This window comes from Xenopus laevis, chromosome 3L, assembly GCF_017654675.1.
Source record: "Xenopus laevis strain J_2021 chromosome 3L, Xenopus_laevis_v10.1, whole genome shotgun sequence".
NCBI classification, from domain to species: Eukaryota; Metazoa; Chordata; class Amphibia; order Anura; family Pipidae; genus Xenopus; species Xenopus laevis.
The window spans coordinates 27330845-27358372 of NC_054375.1; the positions used below are offsets into that span (position 1 = coordinate 27330845).

The 27528-nt window shown below is 40.2% G+C and overlaps 1 protein-coding gene and 1 long non-coding RNA gene across 4 annotated transcripts in view; one reads left to right on the top strand and one right to left on the bottom strand.

Moving 5' to 3' along the window:
- Nucleotides 1-18215, bottom strand: part of LOC108710828 (TBC1 domain family member 9B) — a 34849-nt gene extending 16634 nt beyond the window's left edge. For both annotated transcript variants that reach the window (XM_041586063.1, XM_041586062.1), the window contains exons 1-14: nucleotides 17957-18215; nucleotides 16254-16364; nucleotides 13442-13560; nucleotides 10433-10661; nucleotides 9018-9276; nucleotides 7794-8001; nucleotides 6799-7005; nucleotides 5737-5886; nucleotides 5098-5248; nucleotides 3707-3921; nucleotides 3199-3316; nucleotides 2257-2542; nucleotides 1595-1724; nucleotides 283-381 (exon numbers count right to left, since the gene is read on the bottom strand). In XM_041586063.1, the coding sequence (XP_041441997.1) occupies nucleotides 283-381; nucleotides 1595-1724; nucleotides 2257-2542; nucleotides 3199-3316; nucleotides 3707-3921; nucleotides 5098-5248; nucleotides 5737-5886; nucleotides 6799-7005; nucleotides 7794-8001; nucleotides 9018-9276; nucleotides 10433-10661; nucleotides 13442-13560; nucleotides 16254-16364; nucleotides 17957-18074 (2400 nt within the window). In that variant the 5' untranslated portion in view covers nucleotides 18075-18215. The remainder of the gene's footprint in view (nucleotides 1-282; nucleotides 382-1594; nucleotides 1725-2256; nucleotides 2543-3198; nucleotides 3317-3706; nucleotides 3922-5097; nucleotides 5249-5736; nucleotides 5887-6798; nucleotides 7006-7793; nucleotides 8002-9017; nucleotides 9277-10432; nucleotides 10662-13441; nucleotides 13561-16253; nucleotides 16365-17956) is intronic.
- Nucleotides 18216-18306: 91 nt separating this feature from the next.
- The window catches only part of LOC121401427, a 109640-nt gene continuing 100418 nt past the window's right edge, over nucleotides 18307-27528 (top strand). For both annotated transcript variants that reach the window (XR_005966230.1, XR_005966231.1), the window contains exon 1: nucleotides 18307-18472. This is a non-coding gene — a long non-coding RNA (uncharacterized LOC121401427). The remainder of the gene's footprint in view (nucleotides 18473-27528) is intronic.

Below are 27528 nucleotides of genomic sequence, written 5' to 3' on the forward strand. Positions count from 1 at the left end.
TCAATAATAATACATTTGTCGCTTAACAGAGCATTCGTTTTTAGATGGAGTCAGTGACTCCCATTTGAAAGCTGCAGAGAGCCAAAAGAAGAAAGCAAATACTATAAGCAAAAACTATATAAAAAAAAGTAATTAAGACCGATCGAAAAGTTTTGAAAACATACTAAAAAGATAACTTCAAGGTAAGCCACCTCTTTAACCAAACTTATTTTAGATATATACAAATTTTTATTATTCAATGCTCTTGCATAGCAAAAACCTGTGATTAAACATTTTACTTACTATGCTTCTTTTGACAGTGTCTTCCAAACTCTGGATCACTTTCAGCCTCTGCTTAAAGCGCATCTGCTCAATATCATCAGCTCTGAGAGTGCTGAACTTCTAAAATAAGAAAAGGGGGACAAACATTGCCCTAAATTATAACAGTGATAAAAAAATTTAAAATAAACACATTGCAGAGCTGTGTAAGCAGTGATAGAATCTAACAAGCCTCCGATTCATGCATGGCATAAAAAAAAAATCTGTTCTATGAGGTTAAACTAAAACCCACGCCAGGAATCATATCTGATGAAGAATAGATATATTTATTCTTTTTAGGGATGCAACGAATCCAGGATTCAGCCGAATCCTTCTGCCTGGCCGAACCGAATTTGCATATGCAAATTAGATATGGGGAAGGAAATCGCATGTCACAAAGCAAGGAAATAAAACATTTTTCCCCTTCCCACACCTGATATGCATATGCAAATTCAGATTTGGGTCGGTATTTGGCCGAATCTTTCGCGAAGGATTCAGGGGTTCGGCCGAATCCAAAATAGTGGATTCGGTGCATCCCTAATTCTTTTACGTGTATTCTTGTAAGTTTACGCACCTTATTACAAAAGCAAAAATGAATGAGATTAACTGCATTCAGAGATTCTAAGATCTAATAAGTTTACTACTTGTCTGGTAAGGCTTAAGGCAGATGGCAAAAGTATATTGTCATCAAAACAAAATCCTTTTTGAATAATGGCACCACATTGGTAAATCAGCATTATATTTCGGCACCATGACAGCCATTAATGAATCCTGAAATTAAGTAGACTTAGTAGGTGTAACTATCACAGAACTGGAAATTTCCACTTCTTGCAGAAATGGACTTGGATTCTAGTGCAAGGTCCTTGGTTAGACCTCACAAAAAAGTTCAACATGGTGGAAATTAGATAGCAGTGGAAGGAGATGGCAAAGCTCTCTCTTGCTCTTTCTAATGACTCTGAGTAGCAAGGGAAGAGGAAGGGAATACATACACCAGCAGGAAATACCATCATTGCATCTACTGTGATTGTTACGGGATCTTGATAACAAGACAATACTATTTCCATTGAGGCTATAAGGTCTACCACCAACAGACAGCATCATAGTATAATGCTTTTTAAAACCTCTGCTTTAAGAGACAACTCTCCTGAGTCGCAACACTAAAACCCTAAAACAGCCCTGATATCAGTTGAGTTTTAAGTTACCATCTTCTTCTGATGTTCTGTCTCCTGGTTGTCAACACTATATCCTATAGTCCCTGTATCCCACAAAATGTAGCTTTTCACCAACGAGTTATTACCTCATAAGAAGCCTTGATAAGATCAAAAATCTCCACTTCAGAGGGCGGTTCATCCCCAATGGTAAGCAGTGCGTGCAGGTGGGGGATAGGAGGAGATACACTCTGCTTGTTCACAACATTGTCCAAATATCTTGGAGGAAAAAAAAAAAGAGTTATTTTAGACATTTGCAAATTCTCAACCCCTTAAGTTTTACATATATATATATATATATATATATATATATATATATATATATATATATATATATATATATATATATATTTATTTTGAAAAAGAAATATGAAAACAACTGCAGGTATAGGACCTGTTATCCAGAATTCATAGGACCTGTGGCTTTCCGATAAGGGGTCTGGCTGAAATTTGGATCTCCACTAATAAAAACTAATGAAACATTACATAAACCCAATAAGATTGTTTTTCCACCATTAAGGATTAATTATATCCTGGTTGGGATCAAGTACAATGTATCATTTTATTAGTATAGAGAAAAGGGCATCAATTTTTATGAATTATTTGATTAAAATGGGATCTATGGGAGATGGGCTTCCTGTAATTTAGAACTTTCTGTAGAACGGGTTTCTGGATAATGAATCCCATACATGTATCTTAAGAATAAAACATTTGCCCCTGTGATTTTAGCAGCCGTTATGGCAGTAGGTACCTTCCAAGGATAGTCATGGCTTCTCCTTCATCTACAGAGTTCATCAAACTCTCCATGTTAGCATCCAGGACAGCTAAGGACAGCTGCAGAATCAGTTTAATGCCTTCAAAGAAAAAGCAGTCCACCACCACTACTGCACTCTCAAATGGCATGACACTCAAAAACAAGGTGAGGAACCAAGATAGGGAGATTGTAGAGATCACTCCAAGCTCCTGCATCTTCTCGGACAGCTGCGGCAGGTACAGACGGGTCAGTTCCTCAAACACACCTTGGTCCACCAAAGCTCCTGTGCATACAAGCAGATTTCTTTGTTTACCAACAAAACCTTTAAATCCTTACTATTCATATTAGCTCAGACTATACATCTGTTTGTTTATCTCGATTTACGTTTTTATTGTTTTTCAGCAATACATAGACTTTGAAAAGTGAAGGACACCTCTACTGACAGCAGGGCAGGAGGCAAAGCTGTCAAAACAGCTGCCATATTTTACGCACTTTACCTTCTGCCCCACTGTCTGTGTGTGCCTAGAACCCAAGGACTTTTGCTTTCCCCATGAATACGGATGTGCATTCATCTATCAGAGCCGAGTTCATGAGAAGAGTGTTGGACAGATACAAGAAGGTGTCCTCTCTCACATTACCTATCTGTTCCCTACTTTAGTTAGGAAGCAATGGTGGGCACAACTGCCTACCCAATGGTGCTGAAGTAAAATGCAAAGCACAGCAAGACTCTGAATTCTTTCAAGAATTCTGACAAGAACAACTGTTTCCAGTTACAATACAAGTCACTATAAAATCATTGAAATGTGTATCTAATTTGGGTTTAAAACCCCCTTCAAGTATAATGTTTCAATTAGGGAACGCAACATTTGCAATTTCTCCAAGACTGAATTCTGCAAAGCTTCTGTTCCTAGGTTTTTAAAGATGGATGCTTGGACTTACCCACTACCCGCGTATTGTAGTAATCAGGAAGCATACGCTCACACAAGGACACCAAAAGCCAGAAAGCTTCTTCCTCATTACAGTAAAGCAGCAGAACAGAGGTCACTATATTCATGGCCTGCAGAGAACAGGTTAGTCATTTTCAACATTTCTGCTAAAATTCAATGTCTCTCTGGAGATGCCCCATGCATTCTGCTGTTACTGTTAAACACAGTGTTCCAGAGAGGAACCTGCTACCATGAATGCAATGAGAGGCAAAATGATTACTCCCACCCCCAATGCAACCCTATTCTCCCCAAATTTTATTTACCATACTCTCAGAAGTAGACCAGACAATGATTTAATAATAAGGGTAAACTATGTTGCTGTGAAATATCTTTCCTACCTTTCCCATCATAGGGCCCTGGAACTATGCCTACTTTTCTTAAATTAGCCCCGCATAGCATTTTTCCTTAAAAATGCTTGTGTATTCTTTAAAAGAAAGTATAATATAGCAGCATAGCATTACCTGGCAATAACCAATGTTTGGGTTGCGGAACGCATATGCAGTGAGCACCCTGCGTAGTGCGGCTATGCCAAGTTCATTTTGAAAGGCAGGGTGTTCTGGCATAGAACGATGAAGATCTCTTTCTATTTCATCTGTTGCCAAGTTGCATCTTCCCATGGACTTTTCCACTAAGTTTGCATAATAACCAGGGTGTGTCTCCATCTCATTGGATGCTCCTAAAGATATGATTGGAAAATGCTATAATCAAAATAAAGTAAACGCATCCACATTCTCTCATACTAATGGTCCAAACATAACAGTGCTCTGTAATAATCACAGGGCAGAGTTGACTGAAGTGTTGGCCTACATGTAAACTATCCTCCTAAATCGTCAACCAAAACCAAATGGAAGTGGAGTGAAAACATTCCTGACTCTCATATATGTTTACTAATATTGGAGACAAATATCTGGAGAGATTTCTGAAGATGTTGCCCATGGCAACCAATTAGCAATTAGATTTAGAAAACAAAAGCAAAGATCTGATTGATTACTATGGGCAACATCTCCAGAAATCTCTCCAGATATTTATCTTCAATGTTAGTAAACATGCCCCTTAGACGATGAAATGTGTAAGAGGGACTGGACTACGTCAACTAAGGACAGGTACATCCAATTATTCACAGGGTTTACCCGACTCCTCAGCGATTAGGTTTTATTTATTCATGTGTGACCAGTGCCCTAAGTGTTCGAACGATTTGGGTTCCCTTTCCACGTGTTCTAGGAGTGTCCAGTTGTAAGTAGATGTGCAGGCGTATGTAGAGAATACCTTGTATTCTATGCTAGGAAAGCCAACCAGGTAAAGTGGAAGGCAGCATCTCCCTTCCTCTCTGGCCAATGACCAAGCAAAAACTGGTGTACTTGGTCCACTGTTTCCTGGACAAATTCGATGCTGAAAATCCTAGTTGACCCAACAAGACCTTGATTAGGCAGATAACCCAAAGGCTCCCCCATCTTCCTCTTTTCACACTCCTTTACTTCTTCCTTTCTGCTCTATTGTTGTTATTAGTGTTTATTTCCAAAATTTAAATAAACACTTACAAAAATAGATATTGGTAATAATTAATCAGTAAAAATACAAATATGTTATGTAAACACCTTGTGTTTCTTGTGTTTACAAGAGTGCCTTGTTAATGTGGTGCAGGTACGTGGAAGCCAACAGCATGCCTGTGTCCTGTCCACATGATTCTCCTTCAAAAATTTTGGTTTGCACGGGCCTTGGTACAAATAAAGGCTGAACGCACAGTGGACAAAAACTCTGAACTAGTGCAGCTTCATTTTGAACCTTGGCCATCTTGTAAATGAGCTCTCACGTTTACCTTGGCAAACTGCTTTTCTTTCGATGCTTGTCTCACCTGAAAACAGAAGCCAGAGCTCCCCTCGTAGGTTCTCTGGAATGCCCTTTAACACTAGATCTCTTGTCTTTGATGTACGGTACATACACATTCCCCGACCATACTCAAAAAAGTGAATGTTCCACGACTCTTCCTTCATTTTCTCTTTAGCCTGAGGAGGAAAAGGAAACACATTAGCTTGGAAAGAAAGTGCATCAAAGCTTAGCTTGGAAAGCAGTGCAGAACTGCCTTTTTCGGTCATGGTGGAATTTGAGATCATCTGAACAATCAGATTATTTCATATAAAACATATTTGCATTGTACTGTAAAAGGTATAACTTTATATTTCTCATGATGTTGGACCATTGCATGAAAATTGTATGCCAGTTAGATGCAGATAACACAGAAAGAAAAGGCATATGCAGCATCGCTGATAGATGCCAAATCTTTGCAGTGTTTGACATAATCCACTGTAGACAGCATTCTGGACTCACTCTGGGGTTAAGAATGGGAACCTGCAATAATGCTACTTAATGTAGATAATGGAAAAATGGTGCATTATTTAAATGACAATACACTATAAATATGACGATGTTTAGGGGTACGTTTTTGGAGCATTCCTTTTAAGAGAACTTTTCATCAAATTGGTGTAGCACATACCAATTTAGGCATCAGTTGTTCCTCATTCTCCCTCTTGAACAGCTTCAGAAGGCCATGAGAAGCAGTAGGAGCATCACTGCCATTATTCTGAGGAATGGAAAAGGTGGGACTCACATCACTGGGGCTGGAGGGAGATGGCTTTGTACCCTCCTAAAACAAGAAACAGAAATGACCATAAGAAAGAAAAGGATATCGTATCTGACATATCCCAGTTTATAATTTTTCTCCAAGTAAGAATTCTGCTATTTATATAATAATTTACTATTTGCTGGTCATGCAAATGGAGCCCAGCAACCAATCAAATGTTGTTGTCAGACAAACGTAGCAGTTCCACACATTATTCAGGTACACGTTCTTTAACCATAAAACATTGTATCACCTTTACGATGTACCTTTATATGATGTTTTATAGTTGAAGAATAATAACTGCTACACCTAATAATTGCTAAATGTGCGGAATAGCTATGTGGTTGGAAATACGATATATATTATTAGTACAGTATATATACAGGATCTACGTATGTTATGCCACAGGAGAACACAGGACAGCTTTATCCTATAATATTTATAGAGATGAATTGACCTGCATCCCTTAAGAATATTTCAGTCGATCTCATCAGATGCAATATGGCAGCGTCCGTTCTTATTTAAGGACAAGGAAAGGTTAATAATGGGAGGTATGGTTGCTAATGTATTTGTCAATGCCTTCAGTTATTATAATTGTTACCTTCAGATGGTGCTCTTCTTTACTAAAACATGCCGTGGGTACTTTTCTATCGATAACTATGCTATCATCTTGTCTCTAGCTATAGATCACTCTTGTGGCTGCCCTGTGGGATGCAATCAGAATCAGAACTTTACTGTACTGCGCATAAGCACCAAAGCAGCCACGTGGGGTAGCCTGTACCCCCACCAAAAAAAATCATGTGTGTAAAAGGAATTCCCATGGGAACCAAATCCCATCTATCCAGCTGGACCAACTTTAGAAAAAGCTGGGTCACACACATAATGCTCATAATGTGCACAAATGCTCTGAGAAACAACTTCTAATCCCTTGTTCACCTCACAGCCATTGTTCTGTACGTTTACTCCAACACAGTCCCCTCTGCTTTTTTGTGCTGATGTCTTCTGCAGAAAGTCTGAAATTAGCTGTACCAGGAAGTTTCTGTCCTTCAGATTGGCAAAAAGGAACGTCGTCTTGCCCTTGGTGCTGATGGACAGAGGACTTGGCAGCACACTGGAGCTATCGGCTTTTTCTACAATAGTAACCTGAAGGGAAAAAAAGACCAGTTACAGCAATTTGACAATGAAAAAAAGAACATTACCATAAAACCATAAGTAGCATAAGAAATGTTGTAAAAGGCAACAACCCTGCCATTAGCAGCTAATATTGATTATCTGGGTTTATGTTTGGGCTTTCATATGACCAGTGCTAAGTGAATACTTAAAATATACAGCTAAAATCATCAGCAGAAGATGTGGACAATACCGTCTGCTATAAACCTACAATGCTCTTACTTTATACCAATGCATATAGTGCACAGTTCACATCTTTTCGGTGGATGGAAGCACAATAAATGCCCTTCCTTTAGTATTCCCTTTCTTTGTGCACAATGAGATTTTAATAGCCTTTAAAGCCACAGCCTGGGCCCGAGCCTCATTGTTTAGACCAGTGCTATCACTGGTTTGCTAGGTTTAGGAGAGTCTACATGACTGAGAGCATATTGTTTTTCCTTACATTTTCAGACAGTTTACCTTTAACAAAAGAAAAGAAAAGAAAAGAAAACCCAACAGAACGTTGGGTCCAGGAGCTCAAGTCCCAGGCCTTCAGCTAGAAAATACCAGAGTCAAACATCAGATTGAATTGGGCTGGCACAAACTGGAATGCTGCACAAAATGTGTATTTTTCCTTTACAATTACATCTGAAAAAAAGTCTTCCATGTTGCTTGTCTTCCATGGTAATAAATCATAGGGCCATGTTCCAACCGAATTTGGTCTGATGCTTGACTGTTTACTTTTTACCCCTTTCTTCTGTTCTCCTACTTTCCATACCTACCTCACGAAGGGGTATGATTAACAAACATGCTTCTTCCTCTTTGCTAGAAAAGCAGATATAGTTATTGGAAACAAACATCTGTCCAGGAATATGCATTTTAGCAAACGGGGTCCAGAGAGTACAGTCTGTGTGCCCATCCAGACACTCGTCCCTAGGAAGCCGGAAGGTGGCCCGGTACTGTTCATTCTTTGCTCGGGCATCCAGGTCCCTAAAGAAATGGAAGAGAGCTAGTCTTGAGATGCTATCAAACATTAGATTTTATAAAATAAAGCACTCTGTAAGTGCTCTGAAATACAGACAGGTACAGATAAAGGGGAAAAAAAGGAAAACTTCCCTAAACCCTCCTCTACTGACTCATCCTGACTCAAATTATCAGTCAATCATCTGCAAATGTATCATGTAATGTGAAAAAGGACTTTTTGCAGTAATATTTGCAACTATGAGGTTACAAGGCTGTATTATAGTCTTTCTCTGTACCAAAACTAAGGACTAAACATACTTTGTGGACCCCATTATTTATATAAAGTAGGGCTAAATATATGTATGTATATGATTATAGGATATGTAAGCACATGCCCTACAGCCCAGTTTGAATTTGAATGGCTGCCTCCATGACTGCACTACAGTGTATTTATATAAATTCTATCAAAGTATGATATGGATAGTGATATTCTGAGGCAATTTGCAATTGGTTTTCATTTTTTGTGGGGTTTTTTGTGTTATTTAGCATTTTATTTGGCAGCTTAGGGTCCAATTACCCTAGCAACCATGCACTAAGTTGAATAAGACACTGGAATATGAATAAGAGAGGCCTGAATAAAAAGACGAGTAACAAAAAGTTGCAATAACAATACCCTTGTAGCCTTACAGAGCATTTGTTTTTTAGATGGGGTCACTGACCCTCATTTGAAAGCTGGAAAGACTCAGAAGAAAAATATATAATCAAACAAATAAAGACCAATCGAAAAGTTGAGTAGAATTAGTCATTCTATAACATACTAAAAGTTAACTTAAAGGTGAACCACCCCTTTAAAGCTTATAGCTTCTGAAACAAACACAGATTACATATCAGTGCATCATATTTCATTTCATATATCCCCCTTTTATTAAGTTTCATAAATGACCATTTAAATGTACTTCAGAGGCCAGGAAATACCATATGATAACCCCTAAACATAGCTCTCACCCATGTTTATTATCAATAAAACAAAAAAGGGTTCCAACCTTTTCAAGGCAGAGATTTTTTTCAGGGAGCGTTTTGGTTTAGGAAGGTTTCTTTCTTCATGGAAACCATCATTGTCCAAAAGCTGCCTCATGGCAATGTTGGCCAGCTGCTCCATTAGCTTGAAGGTCTCACTGATATTGAGAAACATGGAAAAGTGGTATTCGCTGTCCCGCGTGCGGACTGTGATGCATTCTGGGAACAGAAGAGTAGCATTCTTGTCCAGCTGAGTCACATCCAGCCACTGGATAATCAGAGTAACTTGCAGATGAACGCGGACACACAATTCCCACAAAATGCAAAAACCAAAGAGGAAACAGAAAAAAGGAAAAAATACCATTAAAACACATGCTAGCAGATAGGAACTATCCTAAAAGCTTATATTGGTCACGTCTTGCACATCAGCAACAAATGCAGAGAGGAAAATACAAGTGCAATAATGTCACCATAAATTCAGTCATTTGACTAAAGGTACAGGCCCCTTAAAGGAACAGTAACAGCAAAAGATTTTTTGAAAGTCATGACAATATGATGTACGGTTGCCCTGCACTGGTACAACAGGTGTGTGTTTCAGAAATACTACTATAATTTATATAAACAAGCTGCTGTGTAGCCATGGGGGCAGCCATTCAAGCACAGGACACTCAGTCGATAAGTTCTGATGAATCCCTTTGTATACTACAGAGCTTAACTGTTATCTGCTGTGTATCCTGTGCCTTGTCTCCTCTTTCAGCTTTGAATGGTTGCCCCAATGGCAGAGCAAAAGTATATTATATTTTAATTTCTTAGATTTTTTTGGTGTTACTGTTCCTTTAAAGGCATAGTCGGATGGGGTGTCCAGGCACACAGGGACTAATGACCACGGGTTGGGACTGGAGCAGCTAAGGGTCCCACCTGGGGAGCTGGTGCAGGTCTGGGTTGGTGGGGGCCACAAGGGCCAGGGCAAAAACTTTTTTTCCCCTTATCCTGCCACCCAGTCCAACCCTGGTGACACGTGATGAATTGAATAGGAACATGTCACTTTGCCTATATAAGACCTTTCATTGGTTTTTTATATAGCTGCCCCTCATTAATAACCCATATTAATCCTGGACACAACTTGAAGAAGGATGGCTTCATGTGTGATGTCATGCTTACGGTTGGGGACAATGTCACATTTGCGTCCCAGCCTATTAGAACTTTGCTCCATCGCCAAGTATGACATCACTCACAGAGCTGTCTTCCTTCAAAATGTGTAGAGTATCGATACAGGTTAGTCATTTGAGGACTGGAGGGAGGCAAGCGGCAGTTGTTTTCGAAAAAATTAGTGATGCCGGGGTTTATACATGCAATGTTACACATTATTGTCAAAACACATTACAATCCCAAATGTGGACACCCCTGATTTTAGGTTCATGGTTTGATTTGGGGTTCTTACCTTCTTTGCCCAACAAAAAGGAATAGAAGCAGAGATGATTCACAGTCAGGTAGAGCCAGCCTTGTCTGGGCACTCGCCCTTTCCAGTAGCTACAGGAGTAATAGTTGACCAGTTTCTCTACCTCTGGCATCCCAAACTGCTTTCTCATCTTCACTTCAGCCTCCCTGAATTTACCAGGGTCTTCCTCATCTTTAGGCTGCAAGCTCTTGTTCTCCTCAGCAATTATGCCCTGAAAGATAAGCAAAGCAAAACAAATTATGTTGTGTTTTTTTTTAATAATTACATCTACTTTCCCTTAAATAGCAGGTAAAATACACAGAGCATATTTATCTTACCGTGTGCACTGCACCTATTTTGTATATTTTTATTTTTTTCTGCACGACACACAAAAAAAAAAAAAAAAAAAAAACTTCCTCCAAAATGTTGACCACATTAAAGGGTATTTAATCACTTGAAAAAGGTAATGAAAAAAGTTCTAGTTGAAAGTTTGCACTGCTAATATAATGAATGTGAAACAGCACATGTGGCCAGTCAACCCTGAGAGGACCTGAAGTCGGTTAAACAAGTACAGAAAAAAATCATTAGAGTGAATTGATAGTTTGTAGCTCAGTCTCCCAATTTGAAACTGCTTAAACCACATATAAAAAAAACACACAAAATTTGTTATCTATCATGCAGCACTAACACAAGTTCCTCTTTAGCACAGAAAAATAAAAATGATTAATGAGTATGGATTTAGCTGTTGCCTTGCAGTTCTGGTTTCCGAAGTGATTCTGAACTCTCCCGTTTGCACAGAGATTGTACATTTAAAAATGTTATATATAACTGATATTCCCCCCCCCCAAAAAAAAGAAGCGGCAACACCGTATTATTCTTGAAAATAAAAAAAAATTTAAAAAAAATAGAAAGGGACAGACGTTGCTTTCAATAGCAATACATATACAAATAACGTATCACCTTTAAATTAACTTTTCGTATGATGTAGAGAGTTATATTCGGAGACAGTTTGAAATTAATTTATATATTTTTTTTTTTTTTTAGTTATTTAGCGGGTTTATCCAGCAGTGCTCCAGTCTGCAATTTCAGCTATCTAGTTGCTATGGTCCAAATTAACCCAACAACCATGCATTTATTTTTATTACTCATCTTTCGACTAAAGGTGGCCATACACGGATAGATCCGCTCGTTTGGCGATGTCGCCAAACGAGCGGATCTCCCTCTGATATGCCCACCTTGAGGTGGGCAATATCGGGCTGATCCGATCGTGGGCCCTAGGGCCCAACGATCGGATCCTTCACGTTCGCAAACGGGCGGTCGGATCGCGGGACCGCATCAACGAACAGATGCGGCCGCTATCCGACGGGATTTTTAACCCCATCCGATCGAGATCTGGCCGACTTTCGGCCAGATCTCGATCGGGGAAGCCCGTCGGGGGCCCCCACACACGGGCCAATAAGCTGCCGACTCGGTCTGTCGGCAGCTTTTATCGGCCCGTGTATGGCCACCTTTTTAGGCCCTCTCCTATTCATACCCCAGTCTCTAATCAACGTGTGGTTGCTAGAGTAATTTGTCCCTAGCAACCAGATTGCTGAATTTACAAACTGGAGAGCTGCTTAAAAAAAGCTAAATAACAAAAAAAAACACAAATAATTAAAAATGGAAAAATAAATGTGTGTAATGTGAAAAGAAAGGCTTAGATAGAAAGAGGAGTAACAAAAAGTAGCAATAACTATAAATGCGTAGCCTTACAGAGCATTTGTTTTTAGATGGGGTCAGTGACCCCCATTTGAGAGCTGGAAAAAGAAGGCAAGTAATTAAAAAACTATAAAATATAATAATAATAATAATAATTAATGAACATCAGTTGAAAAGTTGCTTAGAACTGCCCATTCTATAACATACCAAGACATATGTTTACTAACATTTGAGATAAATATCTGGAGAGATTTCTGGAGATGTTGCCCATAGCAACCAATCAGATCTTTGCTTTTGTTTTCCAACCTATAGATGGCTGTTTAAGTTTAATTGCTGATTGGTTACTATGGGCAACATCTCCAGAAATCTCTCCAGATATTTATCTCCAATGTTACTAAACATGCCCCTATAAGTTAACTTGAAGGTGAACCACCCCTTAAAAAAACACCGAAAATGAATGTATATTGCAAAGTTGTTTAGAATCAGGTTTTCTTTTATTAGGCAACAAAATATTTTTTGGGTTGACATTCCCTTTAACAATGAAATACTATTTTACTAGAGTGCACTACCGGTCACCACAGTCTCCCAACTACTCCAACATGTAAACATGCCCTAACCATCCATGTAGCCTCCACAGGAAGAAAAAAACACATATCACGGAGCAGCAAGATATCCATACCATTAAAAAATATCTTTTATTTTGGACATTAAAAACAGCTTATGGGAGTGGAGCCTTTGTGCTTTATGCATTTTGTGGCTTCTCGTCTCTTCCTCAGAAGAAAGCTCCGTGGTACGTAACGGCTATTTCATGAAAAAAGAAAGCTCCGTGGTACGTAACTGCTATTTCATGAAAAAAAAGTAACACCAAAAAATGAAAGTGTTTAAAAGGAATGACAATACAATGTACTGTTGCTCTGCACTGGTAAAACTGATGTGTTTGCTTCAGAAAAGCAACTAGAGTTTATATAAACAAGCTGCTGTGTAGCCATGGGGGCAGCTATTCAAGCACAGGACACACAGTTGATAACAGATAAGTTCCAAGCATCCCATTGTATACTACAGAGCTTATATGTTACAGTATCTGCTGTGTAACCTGTGCATTTTCTCCTTTTATCAAGCTTGAATGGCTGCCCCTATGGCTACACAGCAGCTTGTTTATATAAACTATTGTAGAGTTTCCGAAGCAAATACAACAATTTTAACAGTGCAGGGCAACACTACATTATATTGTCATTATTTAAAAACACTTTCAGTTTTTGATGTTACTGTTCCTTTAAGGCACTTGGATATGCAGAAAGCAATGCTTGTGCTTACATGGATTTTGCCTTTGACAAAAGTGGTGATGTCCTCCTCATTTTCGAAAATGGACAAAGTCTGCAGTAGGTTATTCTCCAGCCACTCCCAGTGCTTTGTGATCTCTTTACGGGAGGATCCTGCAATGGAACATTTCATTATACCATTGTCAGATAATATCATTAACATATCATTAAATCTGGGATGCACTGAATCCACTATTTTGGATTCAGCCGAACCCCCGAATCCTTCGCGAAAGATTTGGCCGAATCCGAATACTAATTTGCATATGCAAATTAGAGGTGTCAAGGGGGAAACATTTTTATTTCCTTGTCTTGTGACAAAGTTACGCGATTTCCCTCCCCGCCCCTCATTTGCATATGCAAATTTGGATTCGGTTCAGCGGGGCAGAAGAATTCCGCCGAATCCTGCTGAAAAAGGCCGAATCCTGAACCAAATCCTGGATTCGGTGCATCCCTAAAATAAATGCATCACAAATACCCCTTCAGTTGTGCACCTATATATTTATAAAAAAAAAACTGATGTATGCAGTCTTCAGCTTTTATATAAAGATTTTATAGAAAATAACACGTATTTAGTTATCATATTTGTTTGTCTATTTCAGATTTGATTGCTGGTTCCCGAAGCTTACAAGATTTGCAGTGTGTAAAAGGGACTATCCCTCTGAGAATCAAATTGGTATGTGCACATTAAAGGGGTGAGTCACCTTTAAGTTAACTTTTAGTATGCTATATAGAATGGCTAATTCTAAGCAACTTTTCAATTAGTCTTCATTATTTATTTTAATAGTTTTTTAGGGATGCACCGAAACCACTATTTTAGATTCGGGTGAACCTCCGAATCCTTCGTGAAAGATTTTGCCGAATCGTGAATCCTAATTTGCATATGCAAATTAAGGGCAGGGGAGGGAAATCACGTGACTTCTTTCACAAAACAAGGAAGTACATTTTCCCCCCCTTCCCACTCCTAATTTGCATATGCAAATTAGGACTAACATTTGGTTAAGACCAATCCGAATCCTGTTGAAAATGGCCTGGATTTGGTGCATCCTGAATTTTTTTTAAATTATTTGCCTTTTTCTTCTGATTCTTTGTAGCTTTCATATAGGGGTCACTGACCCCATCAAAAGGGGCACACAAGTATATGAAAAAAATAGGGATGCACCGAATCCAGGATTTGGTTCAGGATTCGGCCTTTTACAGCAGGATTCGGATTCGGCCGAATCCTTCTGCCCGGCCAAACCGAATCCTAATTTGCATATGCAACTTAGGGGCAGGGAGAGAAATTGCATGACTTTTTGTCACAAAACAAGGAAGTAAAAAATGTTTTCCCTTCTGACCCCTAATTTGCATAAGAAAATTAGGATTCAGATTGGTATTCGGCTGAATCTTTCAAGAAGGATTCGGGGGTTCAGCCGAATCCAAAATAGTGGATTCGGTGCATCCCTAGAAAAAAAGGAGTGCGTCCGGCGGAAGTGGGGCACTAGGAGGTCGCGGGCAGGGTGGACGCACATGCACATTCATGCTATAATAATACCATCATTTATTTGTGTAATGGTGTAAAATGGTAACAGTGAATGGCGAACCCAAGACAGCCTTCAGCCTGCTCTGAACATCTGACAGTTTAAAAAAACGCTACAGAAACTCTGTGGTTGATAACAAAAAAAACCACATGCAAAACTGACACGTCATTGAATATACTGATATACTGCTACTCTTGTAAAGGAAAACAACAAAATAAGAAACGCCAGCAATAATTTTAGAACCGATACTGCTCCTGTATTAAAAACCACAGTCTACGGGCTCTTACACATGGATGTTTCAACCTGTGTTCCTATGGGGTAGATTTCTCCTGTGTTCCCCTTGTGTGGAATGCGGGAGAATTCCACTGCAGATCATCGCAAAAATATTAAAGGGGTTGTTCACCTTCCAAACAATTTTTTTCAGTTGTTTTTATATTGTTCCCCAGAAAAAGACTTTTTTCAATTACTTTCCATTATTTTATTTTTTTACTGTTTTTCCAAAATCTAAGTTTATAGTTGAATGTCCCTGTCTCTGGCAGCTCAGTAATTCAGGTGCAGATTCTGAACGGTTATAATTTTACATTTAGTTGATACATTTCTCAGCAGCATCTTTGGACTATTAGCAACTATTGTATCAATTCTGACAGGGACAAAGATAAGAAATGTATCCATTAAATGTATCCATTTTGAACAGTTTACAGGGTCGGCGACCCCCTCCCAGAGCTGCTTCAGAGGGTGAAACTTTACACTTCAATATTAGAAAAAACGGTCACACATAGCAAATAAAAAGTCATTGTAAAAAGTCGTTATTTCTGGTGATCTATCTGAAAACAACTAGTTGTTTGAAGGTGAACCATCCCTTTAATATTAGGGATGCACCGAACCCACTATTTGGGATTCAGCCGAATCCCCGGTGAAAGATTCGGCAAAATACCGAAACTAATCCTAATCTGTATATTCAAATTAGGGACAGGAAAGGAAAAAGAGGAAAAAATTCTTCTTTTGTGATGAAAAGTTGCGTGATTTCCCTACCCACCCCTAATTTACATATGCAAATTAGGATTTGGTTCAGCCAGGCACTAGGATTTGGCCGAATCCAAATCCTGCTGAAAAAAGCCGAATCCCGAACCGAATCCTGGATTCGGTGCATCCCTATTTAATATATTCTAGTGTTTAGAAGTGAGTGCGACTACATGGCATGTTGCACCACCAGCTTAATAAATATATTAGGATCATTCCCTGGTTTTGCTGCAAGGAGCGTCTCTTCCATAAAGCTCTGCTAGAACTTACCACAGGCCACAGTCCAGTAAACCTGAGATTCCTGGGTTTGGTGCAGTATCCGGTAAGGGGCCACTCGGGCACTGGAATCTAAAACTACATCCAGAGTCCCCACCAACAAGCCTGTAGAGAAGAAAAAAATTTAGCAAAACACTTTGCCCTCCAGGAACCCGCCAGCACCAGGCATGTGACTCACTCAAAATGATAAAAACAGATCATTTTTGAGACTTCAGTTTTACGGTTATTCTTATTTTTTTTTCTTTATCGGCCCCTCTAGTATGCATATTCCACACTTTCAAATTGCTGTCTGGTTTGCTTGTGTAATTACATTTTGTGTTTTCAATTGTGCGCACCACAACTGCAATTATTTTTTAGTAGACTATAGGTACGGAGATCTCAATTACAGAAAGACCCCTTATCTGGAAACGCCAAGCCCAGGGCATTCTGGATAACAGGTCCCATACCTGTACTTTTTTATTATCGCAGAGAAAAAGGAAATATATCTTTTTCTAAATAATCTGATTAAAATTGAGTCTGTGAGAGATGACATTCCCCTAATTTGAAGCTTTCTGGATAACGGGTTTCTGGATAATGGATCTCATACATGTATATCCTTATAACACACACAAGGAGCCACTTGAACTTGCCTATTAGAAGATATATGCTCACCCTCTATACAAGGATGTGAATAGTTCCAGGAACTGTATAAAATAACCCGTCGCCTCATAGGCCTCCTTGATTTGTTATACACGTATGGGATCCTTTATCCGGAAACCAGCTATCCAAAAAGCTTCCAAATTATGGAAAGGACATCTCCCGTAGACTCCCACTTTATCCAAATAATCCAAATCTTCAAAAATAATTTTCTTTTTCTCTCTAATAATAAAACAGTAGCTTGTACTTGATCCCAACTAAGATATAATTAATTCTTATTGGAAGCAAAACTTGCCTATTGGGTTCATTTAATGGTTACGTGATTTCCTCGTAAACCTAGGGCAGAGACACAAGCTCAGATTCGGGGAGAATAGTCACCCAGCGACAAATCTCTTCTTCGTGGCGACTAATCTCCAAACTACAGAAAGATCTGTTATCTGGAAACCCCCCAGGTCCCGAGCATTCTGTTTAAAAGATCCCATACCTGTATCAGACCTGCATGACACCAGTTTGCGCTTGAGATCAAATGAAACATGATGTGATCAGTCTTTCCATTGTTTATTCAATAAAGATACATGGGAGTGATTTGTATTCCTCTCTACTCTCTACTAATGATACTTTGTTTACTTTACTTGCTAGCAGCAACCTCTACATCCTAACTGTTCGTAGGCAACAAAGAAAAACTCCCAGCAACCTCAGTGTACCAGCCACAAAATACAGGTTATCCATTTCTGGAGGGTCAAAATTCTGGAATCTCTATACATGCGATCTTCCATTGCCATGGAGGGTAAACTCTTACAGAGGAATGCCCCCGCCCCCTACATGGTTATGAACTATTCCTGGATTAGAGCATGGGAGGGGGGTGGATTTGGAGTCGAAGCAAATTATAGTTGTTGTCACAGCCTCCCCCTGGGGCCCAAATGAGAGTTGTAAGGGGAATGCTGGGAATTGTAGTCCAGCAGTAACTAAAGTGATATAGCTAACCCAACCACAATCTGCCCATTTGAATTACCACTACCCCCCCCAGTGCCTAATGCAGGGTGCCCCAAATTATATCCCACCTGACAGGCCACCGCCTTTCCCATGGCCCCTTCGGCGCTGCAACAAGAAGAACGGGTTGGCTCTCTCAGTCACCCACAGAGCGTTAGCAAGCAGCACCTCGTCCGGGTTTAACCACATCCTGGAATGGGAGACTCCCCCCCCCACCGGGGCTCTTGGTACCGGCCTGCTGTGTTCTTGCCGCTGCTTCTTCTTGTCTCTGTACAAACCGGAGCTCGGGCCGAACAGGCCGCTAAATCACTGGAAACAGCGCCCCCTAATGGACTCCCAAGCTGTTATTATTACAGAATTATTGTTCTCTCTTGACAGGAAGCCGAGGGCGCGTTGCGGGCAGAAAGTGCTCCACCTGCCGGCGGCTGTTGCTCTTCTCAGTTGTGTAGGTGGGCAGGAGAGTGAAAGTATATGCGTGATGTTACTCAGGTGCTGCTCAAACACTAATACTCTTCTATAGCTTCTCTTTCTGCATAAAATGCGTCTGCTGCTCGGCTGAATACACAAGCTTTCTGCCACACCTGTTGGTAAGTCCATGTGTCCATTTTTACTGTGCTGGTGCATATTTCTTTTCAATTGTGAATTGTGAGTATATGGTATGGATATACAGGTACGGGACCTCTTATCCACAATGCTCGGGACCTGGGGTTTTCCGGATAATGGATTTTTCTGTAGTTTGGATCTTCATACCTTAAAGCAGGGAACCCCAACCACCGGCCTGCGGACAGTCTTGAACTGGGTCGCCAAGCCTAGGGGAAAATTAATGCGTTGCACCGAATTGGGTGCCGACCCGGTCCACTGGTCACCGTGCCAAAAAAGGTTGGGGACTAGTGATTTGCGGGTCAGGGTTTCCCTGACCCACACCCGACCCGCGTCCGGGGGTCCTTTTTATAGACCCACGCCGACCCGCCGATGACGTCACAATGACGGCACAAAAGGAGCGGACGAGCAGACGCGAGACTATGAAACCCGAAAGTCGAATGCCGGCATTTGAAGGTGGTTGGCGGAGAGAGAGCAGGAGAAGAGCTCAACCCGCACCCGTCCGCCACCCGCGAGGAGCACTGTGAGGTCAACCCGAATCCGCCTGACCCGCGGGTCACGCAGGTATCGGGTCTGCCCGCACATCACTATTGGGGACCCCTACCTTAAAGGGGTTGTTCATCGTTGAGTTAACATTTACTATGATGTAGGGAGCGATATTTTGAGTAGGGTTGCCACCTGGCAGGGTTGATCCCAATGTTATCAATAAGGGAAAAAGATAAATATATAGGAAGGCTGGTATTTTTTTTCCAGAAAAGGTGGCAACCCTAATTCTGAGACAATTTGCAATTGGTTTTTATTTTTTATGATTTGTGGTTTTTGCGTTACTTCGTTTTTTATTCAGCAGCTCTTCAGTTTGCAGTTTTAGCAATCTGGTTGCTAGGGTGCAAATGACCCTAGCAACCATGCACAGGGGCGCTCCACCAATGAGGCGAGTTGAGACACTCGCCTCAGGCGGCAGCGCCCCCCTGGTTACCAGGGGCGGCAAAAATGCCGCTCCTGGTAACTAAGAGCCGAATTTCCGGTTTTCAACCAGGAAATTCGGCTCTTCTAGTGCAGAGAGCGCAATTGCGCTCTCTGCACTAGTGTCGTGCAGCACCCCGACCCCCTCCTGCGCAGAAAATGTGAGCGCCGTGAGGAGGGGTCGGTGCGGCAACGGAAGGCCGCCTCAGGCGGCATAAAGGCGCTGACCATGCACTGATTTAAATAAGAGACTGGAATATAAATGGAAGAGGGCCTGAATAGAAAGATGAGTAATAATAAGTAGCAATAACAATAGCTTTGTAGCTTTAAAGTGATACTGACATAAAAATAGGAACGTGTCGGTATCAGTGAATAGAAGCTGCACGTGAAATATTATCAGCTAAAAGCTCCCCAAAGCCGCCCGCCCCCCAGCACAGCGAACCTTAGTAATGGCGACCCTTCCAACACCATTAAGTCATCTTGCTGAGTTGTTTCAGTCACGCTGGGCTGTACGATCCCTCCATAGGCTAATTACAAATGGAAACAGGACTAGCCTATGGAGGGATCGCGCCACCCCCAGCCCAGCATGACTGAGATAACTCAGGAAGGCAACTTAATGGTGTCGGAGGGTCGCAGTTACTAAGGTTCGCTAGGTGTGGCTTTTGGGAGTTTTTAGCTGCTTATATTTCACGTGCAGCTTCTATTTACTGATACCGACATGTTCCTTTTTCATATGAACGTGTCAGTATCTCTTTAAAGCTACAAATGTATTGTTATTGCTACTTTTTCATAACGTGTTAGTATGACTTTAAAGAGCATATGTTTTTAGATGGGGTCAGTGACCCCCTTTTGAAAGCTAGAAAAAGTCAGGAGAAGAAAGCAAATAATTCATAAACTATAAAAAATAAATAATGAAGACCAACTGAAAAGTTGCTTAGAATTGGCCATTCTATAACAAAAAAAAGTTACTAAAAGTTAACCTGAAGGTGAACCACCCCTTTAAGTCTACTAGAAAATCATTTAAAGATTACTGTAAATAAACCCAACAGGCTGGTTTTGCTTCCAATAAGGATTAATTATCCAGGTATGGGACCTGTTATCCAGGAATGCTGGGGACCTGGGGTTTTCTGGATAACGGATCTTTACATAATTTGGATCTTCATACCTTAAGTCTACTAGAAACTCGTGTAAACATTAAATAAACCCAATAGGCTGGATTGGAGGAGAAATACTCTGCTTTTTCACAACATTGTCTAAATATCTTTGGAAATAAAGATCGTTATTTCAAACATTCGCAAATTCTCAAACCCACATTTTAATTTTATATATATTTATATATTTTGTAAAAAAAATAAGAAAACAATTATAGGTATAAAACCTGTTATCCAGAATTCTTAGGACCTAGGGTTTTCTGATACGTTGTCTTTCTGAAATTTGGATCTCCACTAATATAAAAAATCCTTTAAACATTAAATAGAAATGCCAATAGGCTGGTTTTGCTTCCAATAAGAATTCATTATATGTTAGTTGGGATAAAATACAAGATACTGTTTTATTATTACAGAGAAAAAGGCAATCATTTTGAAAAATGTGGGTTATTCGTATAAAAAGGAGTCTATGTGAGACGGTCTCTCCCTAATTCGGAGCTTTCTGGATAACGGATCCCATACCTATGCTGTACCTGCAACTGTGCTGATAAATCCACATGATATTGCAAGTGCATACTCTAGAATAATACAGGTAAGCATTCATATAGAATTTCATATAGGATCATGTGCAAGACATGCCACAGGTGCACTGTTATTAGCATTAGTTTCAGCTGAATTTCATTTGCGTTGAACAGTTTGTGTTTTCTTTTTCTTATATTTCCTAGGGGGGCATGTTTAGTTAGCTAGGTAAACCATGCAGTATTTTTCCTATATATACCGGTATATGACCTGTTAGAAAGAATGCTCCGGAAAACGCATCTTTCCGTAATTTGGATCTTCATAAGGGCTCTTACACACGGCCGTTCCGACCTGCGCTCCCCTGCGTTCCGTTTTTTGGGTTCAGCCGCAGGGGAGCGCAGGAATAGACGCAAGTAATGATTTGAAATGGGGCTGTACTCACTCAGGCGCGTGTAGGCGCCGAACGCAGGTTCAGACGCAACATGCTGCATTTTTCCTGCGTTCGGCGCCTACACGCGCCTGAGTGAGTACAGCCCCATTTCAAATCATTACTTGCGTCTATTCCTGCGTTCCCCTGCGGCTGAACGCCAAAAGACGGAGCGCAGGTCGGAACGGCCGTGTGTAAGAGCCCTAACTCAAATCTACTAGAATATAATTTAAACATTAAATAAACCCAATAGGCTGATTTTGCTTCCAAGACGGGGGGACCTTATTAGAAAATTGCTTTATTTTGAGACTAAGTGGATTTTTGTCTTAGCAACGAGGTCTCCGATGGGTTATAAACAGCGAATATGATGTATCTTGATACTTCTGATCATTTTATTGTCTTTGGTGCTCTCTAATAAGATTGTACTGTTAGTTCAGAGAAATCTTTTATTACTTTCTCCCGGAGTATTTCAGCATTTATTTTAAATAATTCTTCTATCTTTTTTCTGTTCATGTGGTATTTGAAGGTGGCTTTCCACCATTTTCAACTGTTAATTTACTAGATGTTTTGATTATCAGCTCTTTTTTGTAGAATTTTGATATATGTATTTATATCAATATTTATAGCTTATATATATCATTGCACAGTTACAGGGCTTATTATATGAACTTGTTTTTATGTATTTTGTACCTTTATATGCACTTGTTTTTATGTATTTTGTACCTTTTATGTATTTATAAAACACTAGTAATTTAATTTTTTCTCGGGTGCATCAATATGTCACTCCACTCAGCTAAGGGTGTACAAATATGGCCACTGATGACCTTTTCCTGTTGACCCCTGGTTTGAACTCTATCCAATTTTACTAGGTTGGAGTCTCATTTGATGCACCTGGGTAAAGTTTTGTGGGATTGGGTGGACTGGTAATTGGGGTGTTTATTTGATTGGACCATTGTTGTATAAATATTTGAGGCATGGCTCTATGAGGTTAGCCTATGATTAAGTGTTTGGAACACGAAACGCGTCAGGCTGTTTGACACAATAAATTTCTTCACATCTGAACATTTGCCTGGTGGAAGTTTTGCCTTTTGGGTGCCTGCTCCATATTGACTTTTTGATTTTGCTTCCAGTAGGTATTAATTATATCTTAATCGGGATCAAGTGAAAGCTATTGTTTAATTATTACCGAGAAAAGGGAAATCATTTTTAAAAGTTTGGATTATTTTGATAAAATGGAATCTATGGGAGATGGCATTTCCGTAATTCAGAGCTTTCTGGATAACGGGTTTCCGGATAAGGGATCCCATACCTGTATAAGGATACATATCAGAAACATTTTATGTCATGTGAAAATACAACTGGGTTGGAAAGTCACGTGTTTCCCAGGTGCTTCAATACAAATTATGGGAAGGCAATCTTCCCATAGAGTCCATTTTTTAAAGGAGAAGGAAAGGCAATTTACATAGGGGATGCCAAAAGTTAGGCACCCCCTGGTGATTATATTTACTTACCTGACACCCTGGGCCTGTGCTCCTATGAGGAGAAATCTGCACTGGGTCAGCGTTGGACTGGGATGCCAGGGGCCCTCCAGAAAACCTTAGGCTGAGGGCCCACTCCAGACTTTTATACCTCCTCTCCTCACTCAACCTCTTTATTCTCCTAGTCTCTTTTCTCTAAATACTATACTCTATTCTTCCATTATTAAGCATCTTTGTTCCCATAAAGAAATAGGGAATGACCGTGATATAGGCCAAATGGTTAGAAGCAAGAGGCCCACTGACACCTGGGCCCACCAGGAGTTTTCCTGGTATCCCAGTCCGACACTGCTCAGGGTTCTTCCAGTGAGCACCATAGAGCGTTCCTCTTCCTTCTTCTCCTTCGTTTCTCCTGATAGCAGCGTTGGCTCCGGGTGTCAGGCAATAGTGATGTGTGGGTCAGGATTCCCCCGACCCTAATCTGGGTTTCCTTTTATAGACCCGCGCCAACCAGCCGATAATGTCACAAAAGGTGCGGGGTGAGCAGGTGCAGCGTCTATAAAACACGAACCCGGAAGTCGGAAGCTGGTATTTGACAGTCAGGGTATCTGGTCGGCCTGCACATCACTATCAGGCAAGTAAATATAATCACTTGGGGGTGCCTAACTTTTGGCACTCCCGAGTGTAATTTGCCTATCGTTCTCCTTCAAAAAAATTATTTATTGTAATAATAAAACAGTACTTTGTACTTGATCCAAGCAAAGTTATAATTAATCCTTAATGGAGGCCAAACAATCCTACTGAGTTTAATTAATGTTTAAAATATTTTTTACTAGACTTAAGGTATGGAGAGCCAAATTACAGAATGATCCCTTATCCAGAAATCCCCAGATCCTGAGCATTCTGGATAACAGGTCCCATACCTGTTACTTGAATAGATCAAAAACTCCCAGTAGTTCACTTCAACATTTTCAAACACAGTTGCGGAAATCTGCATAGACCATACATATCGATATCACATATTTTTGTAAAGTGCGTACACTGTACACTGTACACTGTATTGGCAATAAACTGCTTTGGTAGCTTTCCTTCTCCTTTAAACTGTTTATTTTGGCAGAGGGACTATTTTGACCACTAATTATGTTGTCGGATCATTTATCATTGTTATTATTTCATTGGTTTGTGCAGTGTTTGTGGTTTTATTTCCATTGTATGCCTGCATTATTGTTCCTTATGTGTTTTTAGCTTAGCTTCGCTGTTTGGTGTAGAAAGGTGTCTTTTTCCCTTGTTGGATTCGTCAGAATGTGTAGTTTCAAAAAATATTTGGTTTTCTGGGGGTCTTTGTCAGTGTTTCCTCTAATTCCTTCTTGGCACAGAAAAAATCTTTTGTGCTTGGTTTTTAAAAACTGTGTACTCAGGTCATTTAATAAAAAATGTTGTGTTTTCATACAACATACTTTGTTCGCACCACAATTTCTTGTGTGCGCTGGTCTTAAAATCTGTGCACACGCACCTTAGAGGGAACATATGTCTTTGTAATGTTAGGAGTTCTTAAGTCACTTAATACGCAGTCCTCCCTGAGTCACAGAAGGCGAATTGGCAGCTGAGAAAATTCATATGCAGTATTTTTATTTAGGGTGGGTGAGAAATGTGGTGTTGTATGTGGTGTTGCGTTTGGTAGTTAAGCAGAGTGAGGGTAGGCTTCTCGAAAGAAGTGCGTTTTCAGAGATTTTTTGAAAGCAGAAAGGTTGGGAGAAAGTCGGACAGACCGTGGGAGAGAGTTCCAGAGGAGGGGTGCAGCCCTTGCAAAGTCTTGAATGCGAGCATGTGAGGAGGTAATGAGAGAAGAGTTGAGTAGCAGGTCAGTAGAGGAGCATAGTAAGCGAGTGGGTGAGTATATAGAGATGAGTTCAGAGATGTAGGGTGGAGCAGAGTTGTGATCTATGGATAAAAGGATTAAACTGCTACAGATTGTAGACTCTACGATCTGCAGCACTTCCGCATTGGGGATCAGAGGAGTGCTTTTAAAGCCGTTCACTCCATTCCCTCTCATTCCGCAGCACCTAGGCAATGAGCAGAAGCTGGGAACGAGTGACCCCTGAGGCGCAATTTCCCAGGGGCCACAAGGCAGCAACAGACTCATTGAACCTGCGTGTCCTGCTACTGCATGCTCTTTCTGGACCCCCCAGCACCACCTCCAACCAGATCCTTGTCAAAGTTGGCTTCCTTCTCTTCTGGAACCCCTCCAGCCAGAATTGTGGCTTCTACCCATGTTAAACACACACACAATTTTTATCCTTGCTTTTATATTTAAGATGGCCATACACGGGCAGATTTAAGCTGCCGATTTGGCAGTTTATCTGCCCGTGTATGGGGCGTTCCGATGGGCCTCCCCGGTCAATATCTGGCCAAAAATCAGCCAAATATTGATCGAGTAGGTTTGATTTTCCCTGGCAATTGAGGACCGCATTGATGTGATCCTTGCAATTTTACTGCATTTTCTGGGGATTTTTTTTGCCTGACTACCATATTTGTTAACCGCACTGTAAAATACCTTTTGTACGATATTATGTTGTGCTAACATGTTGTTATTTAATAAACAATGAAAGATTTTAATACAGCTATGGGACCTGTTATCCAGGATGGTTGGTACCTAAGCCGGATAATAGATCTTCCTGTAATTTGGATCTACTTGTCTACTACTAGAAAATCATGTAAACATTAAATATGCTGGTTTTTCTTCCAATATGGATTAATTATATCTTAGTTTGGAGCAAGTACAAGGTACTGTTTTATTATTACAGAGAAAAAGGAAATCATTTTTTAAAATTTGGATTCAATGGAGTCTATTGGAGACAGCCTCTACGTAATTCGAAGCTTTCTGGGTAACTGTTTTTCGGATAACGGATCCCATACCTGTATAGGCATTATTACTGGGAGGCTCATATAGGCTTATAATCACATTTTTTTTTTTTTTTTAAGCATCTGTTTCCATTGATCCTTATAGGTACAATCCATTTGAGATTCCCACTTATTATCCTGGTTATTGGCCTGTGGCTCCTTATCAAAGTGTTCCCTTAATTGTCATGTGAATTTGTAATTATCTGCAACTCAAAAGGCTGAGTACTCCCCATGGGAACAAATCCCAGCCCTTTGCGTAGTAGAGCCATCTCCACCCTGGTAAGCTGATAGGATGAAAATCAGGCCCTGAAATGAAAATCATTGTTTGTTTCTGTGCTCTTTTACCGGTGTGCCGTTTCCCACCCCTTTGGGTGGCTTTCCTGGGTATTTAATGCTACATACGTTACCTTGTTATGATTATTACTAGCTGTTCAGGCATCATAATGCCTTCAATTACTCTTCTGTTGACCTAAATGCAATTTGCCAGGATCCTGCCTTACAGGTCAAGTGTTCATTGTTTGAAAGGAGTGCAACAAATTTCCTATGATCTCAATTTAGGTCAGTGCTTGCGATTTCGGTGCACCAAATCCCACGGGTGGCGGAACACTGGCATTCCTCCTGTGTGCCATTGCCCTGAGCGTGCAAGAAACTTATTTGAAATGTTAAACAACTTTCTCTCTAAATTCCACTAGGGGGTGCTGCAATCCACAATTCATAGCACATTCCATTGATTCTAATCAGCCACGCAAAAGCATATTTCTGACGAGTGTAATCTGAGAAGCCTGTTTATTGTTTTGGCCACTATCTCTGCTTTCATTATTAAAATATGTTCAGATTTCTATAGACTGATGTACAAAATGAAATTGAATTCTGATGTGTGTTTAACTTGATTGCAGATAAAATGATTGTGTTTCTGTCAACTGGAAAAGGATTTAAATATGTGTTTGTAATCTGAGGGCCTACCTGATTCAGTTAAACTACAGCTATGTCACTCCTTGACACCCTGCTTGCTATCGGTAAGGATGAAATGTTGTTTAAAAAAAACAGTCTTGATGTTTAGCAATGCATGCCATTATTTCCCCTTTAATTAATTTCCATGAGTAAATCTTAGTGAGAGGCAGATGATAGCAGGGTTGCTCCCCCTCAACTACATGCCTTATGTCGCAACAGATTTGTAATTCCACTACCTCTAACCATATAATCCATATAATAATCAAAGTAATCTGTATACTCTAGCAAATATCAGAGGTGCTCACATAAAATGTCAGAGGTGAGGCAAAATAACAGGTGGGCCCGATAGGTTCCAGTTGTTAGATACATTTTTAAACAATGGTTAGTAAAGCATCAATCACTGGGGGTCACTGGTTCAGCTAGTACTAATCTGCACTGCAAGTGTTAGGCCCAGTGAATAATAATATATTCAATTCACTTGTCCATGCGCAGTGACGTCACAACTATGTAGACATATGGTGACATCACTGCAAGTGGCAGTTTGAATTGACTACTCTATTTCTGTCCCTGATAGACCAGATAAGATTGTGATTTCATACAAGAGGAGCTGTGCGGGGATGCAAAGTAATTAAATAAACTATACTCTGGCTGTCAGATGA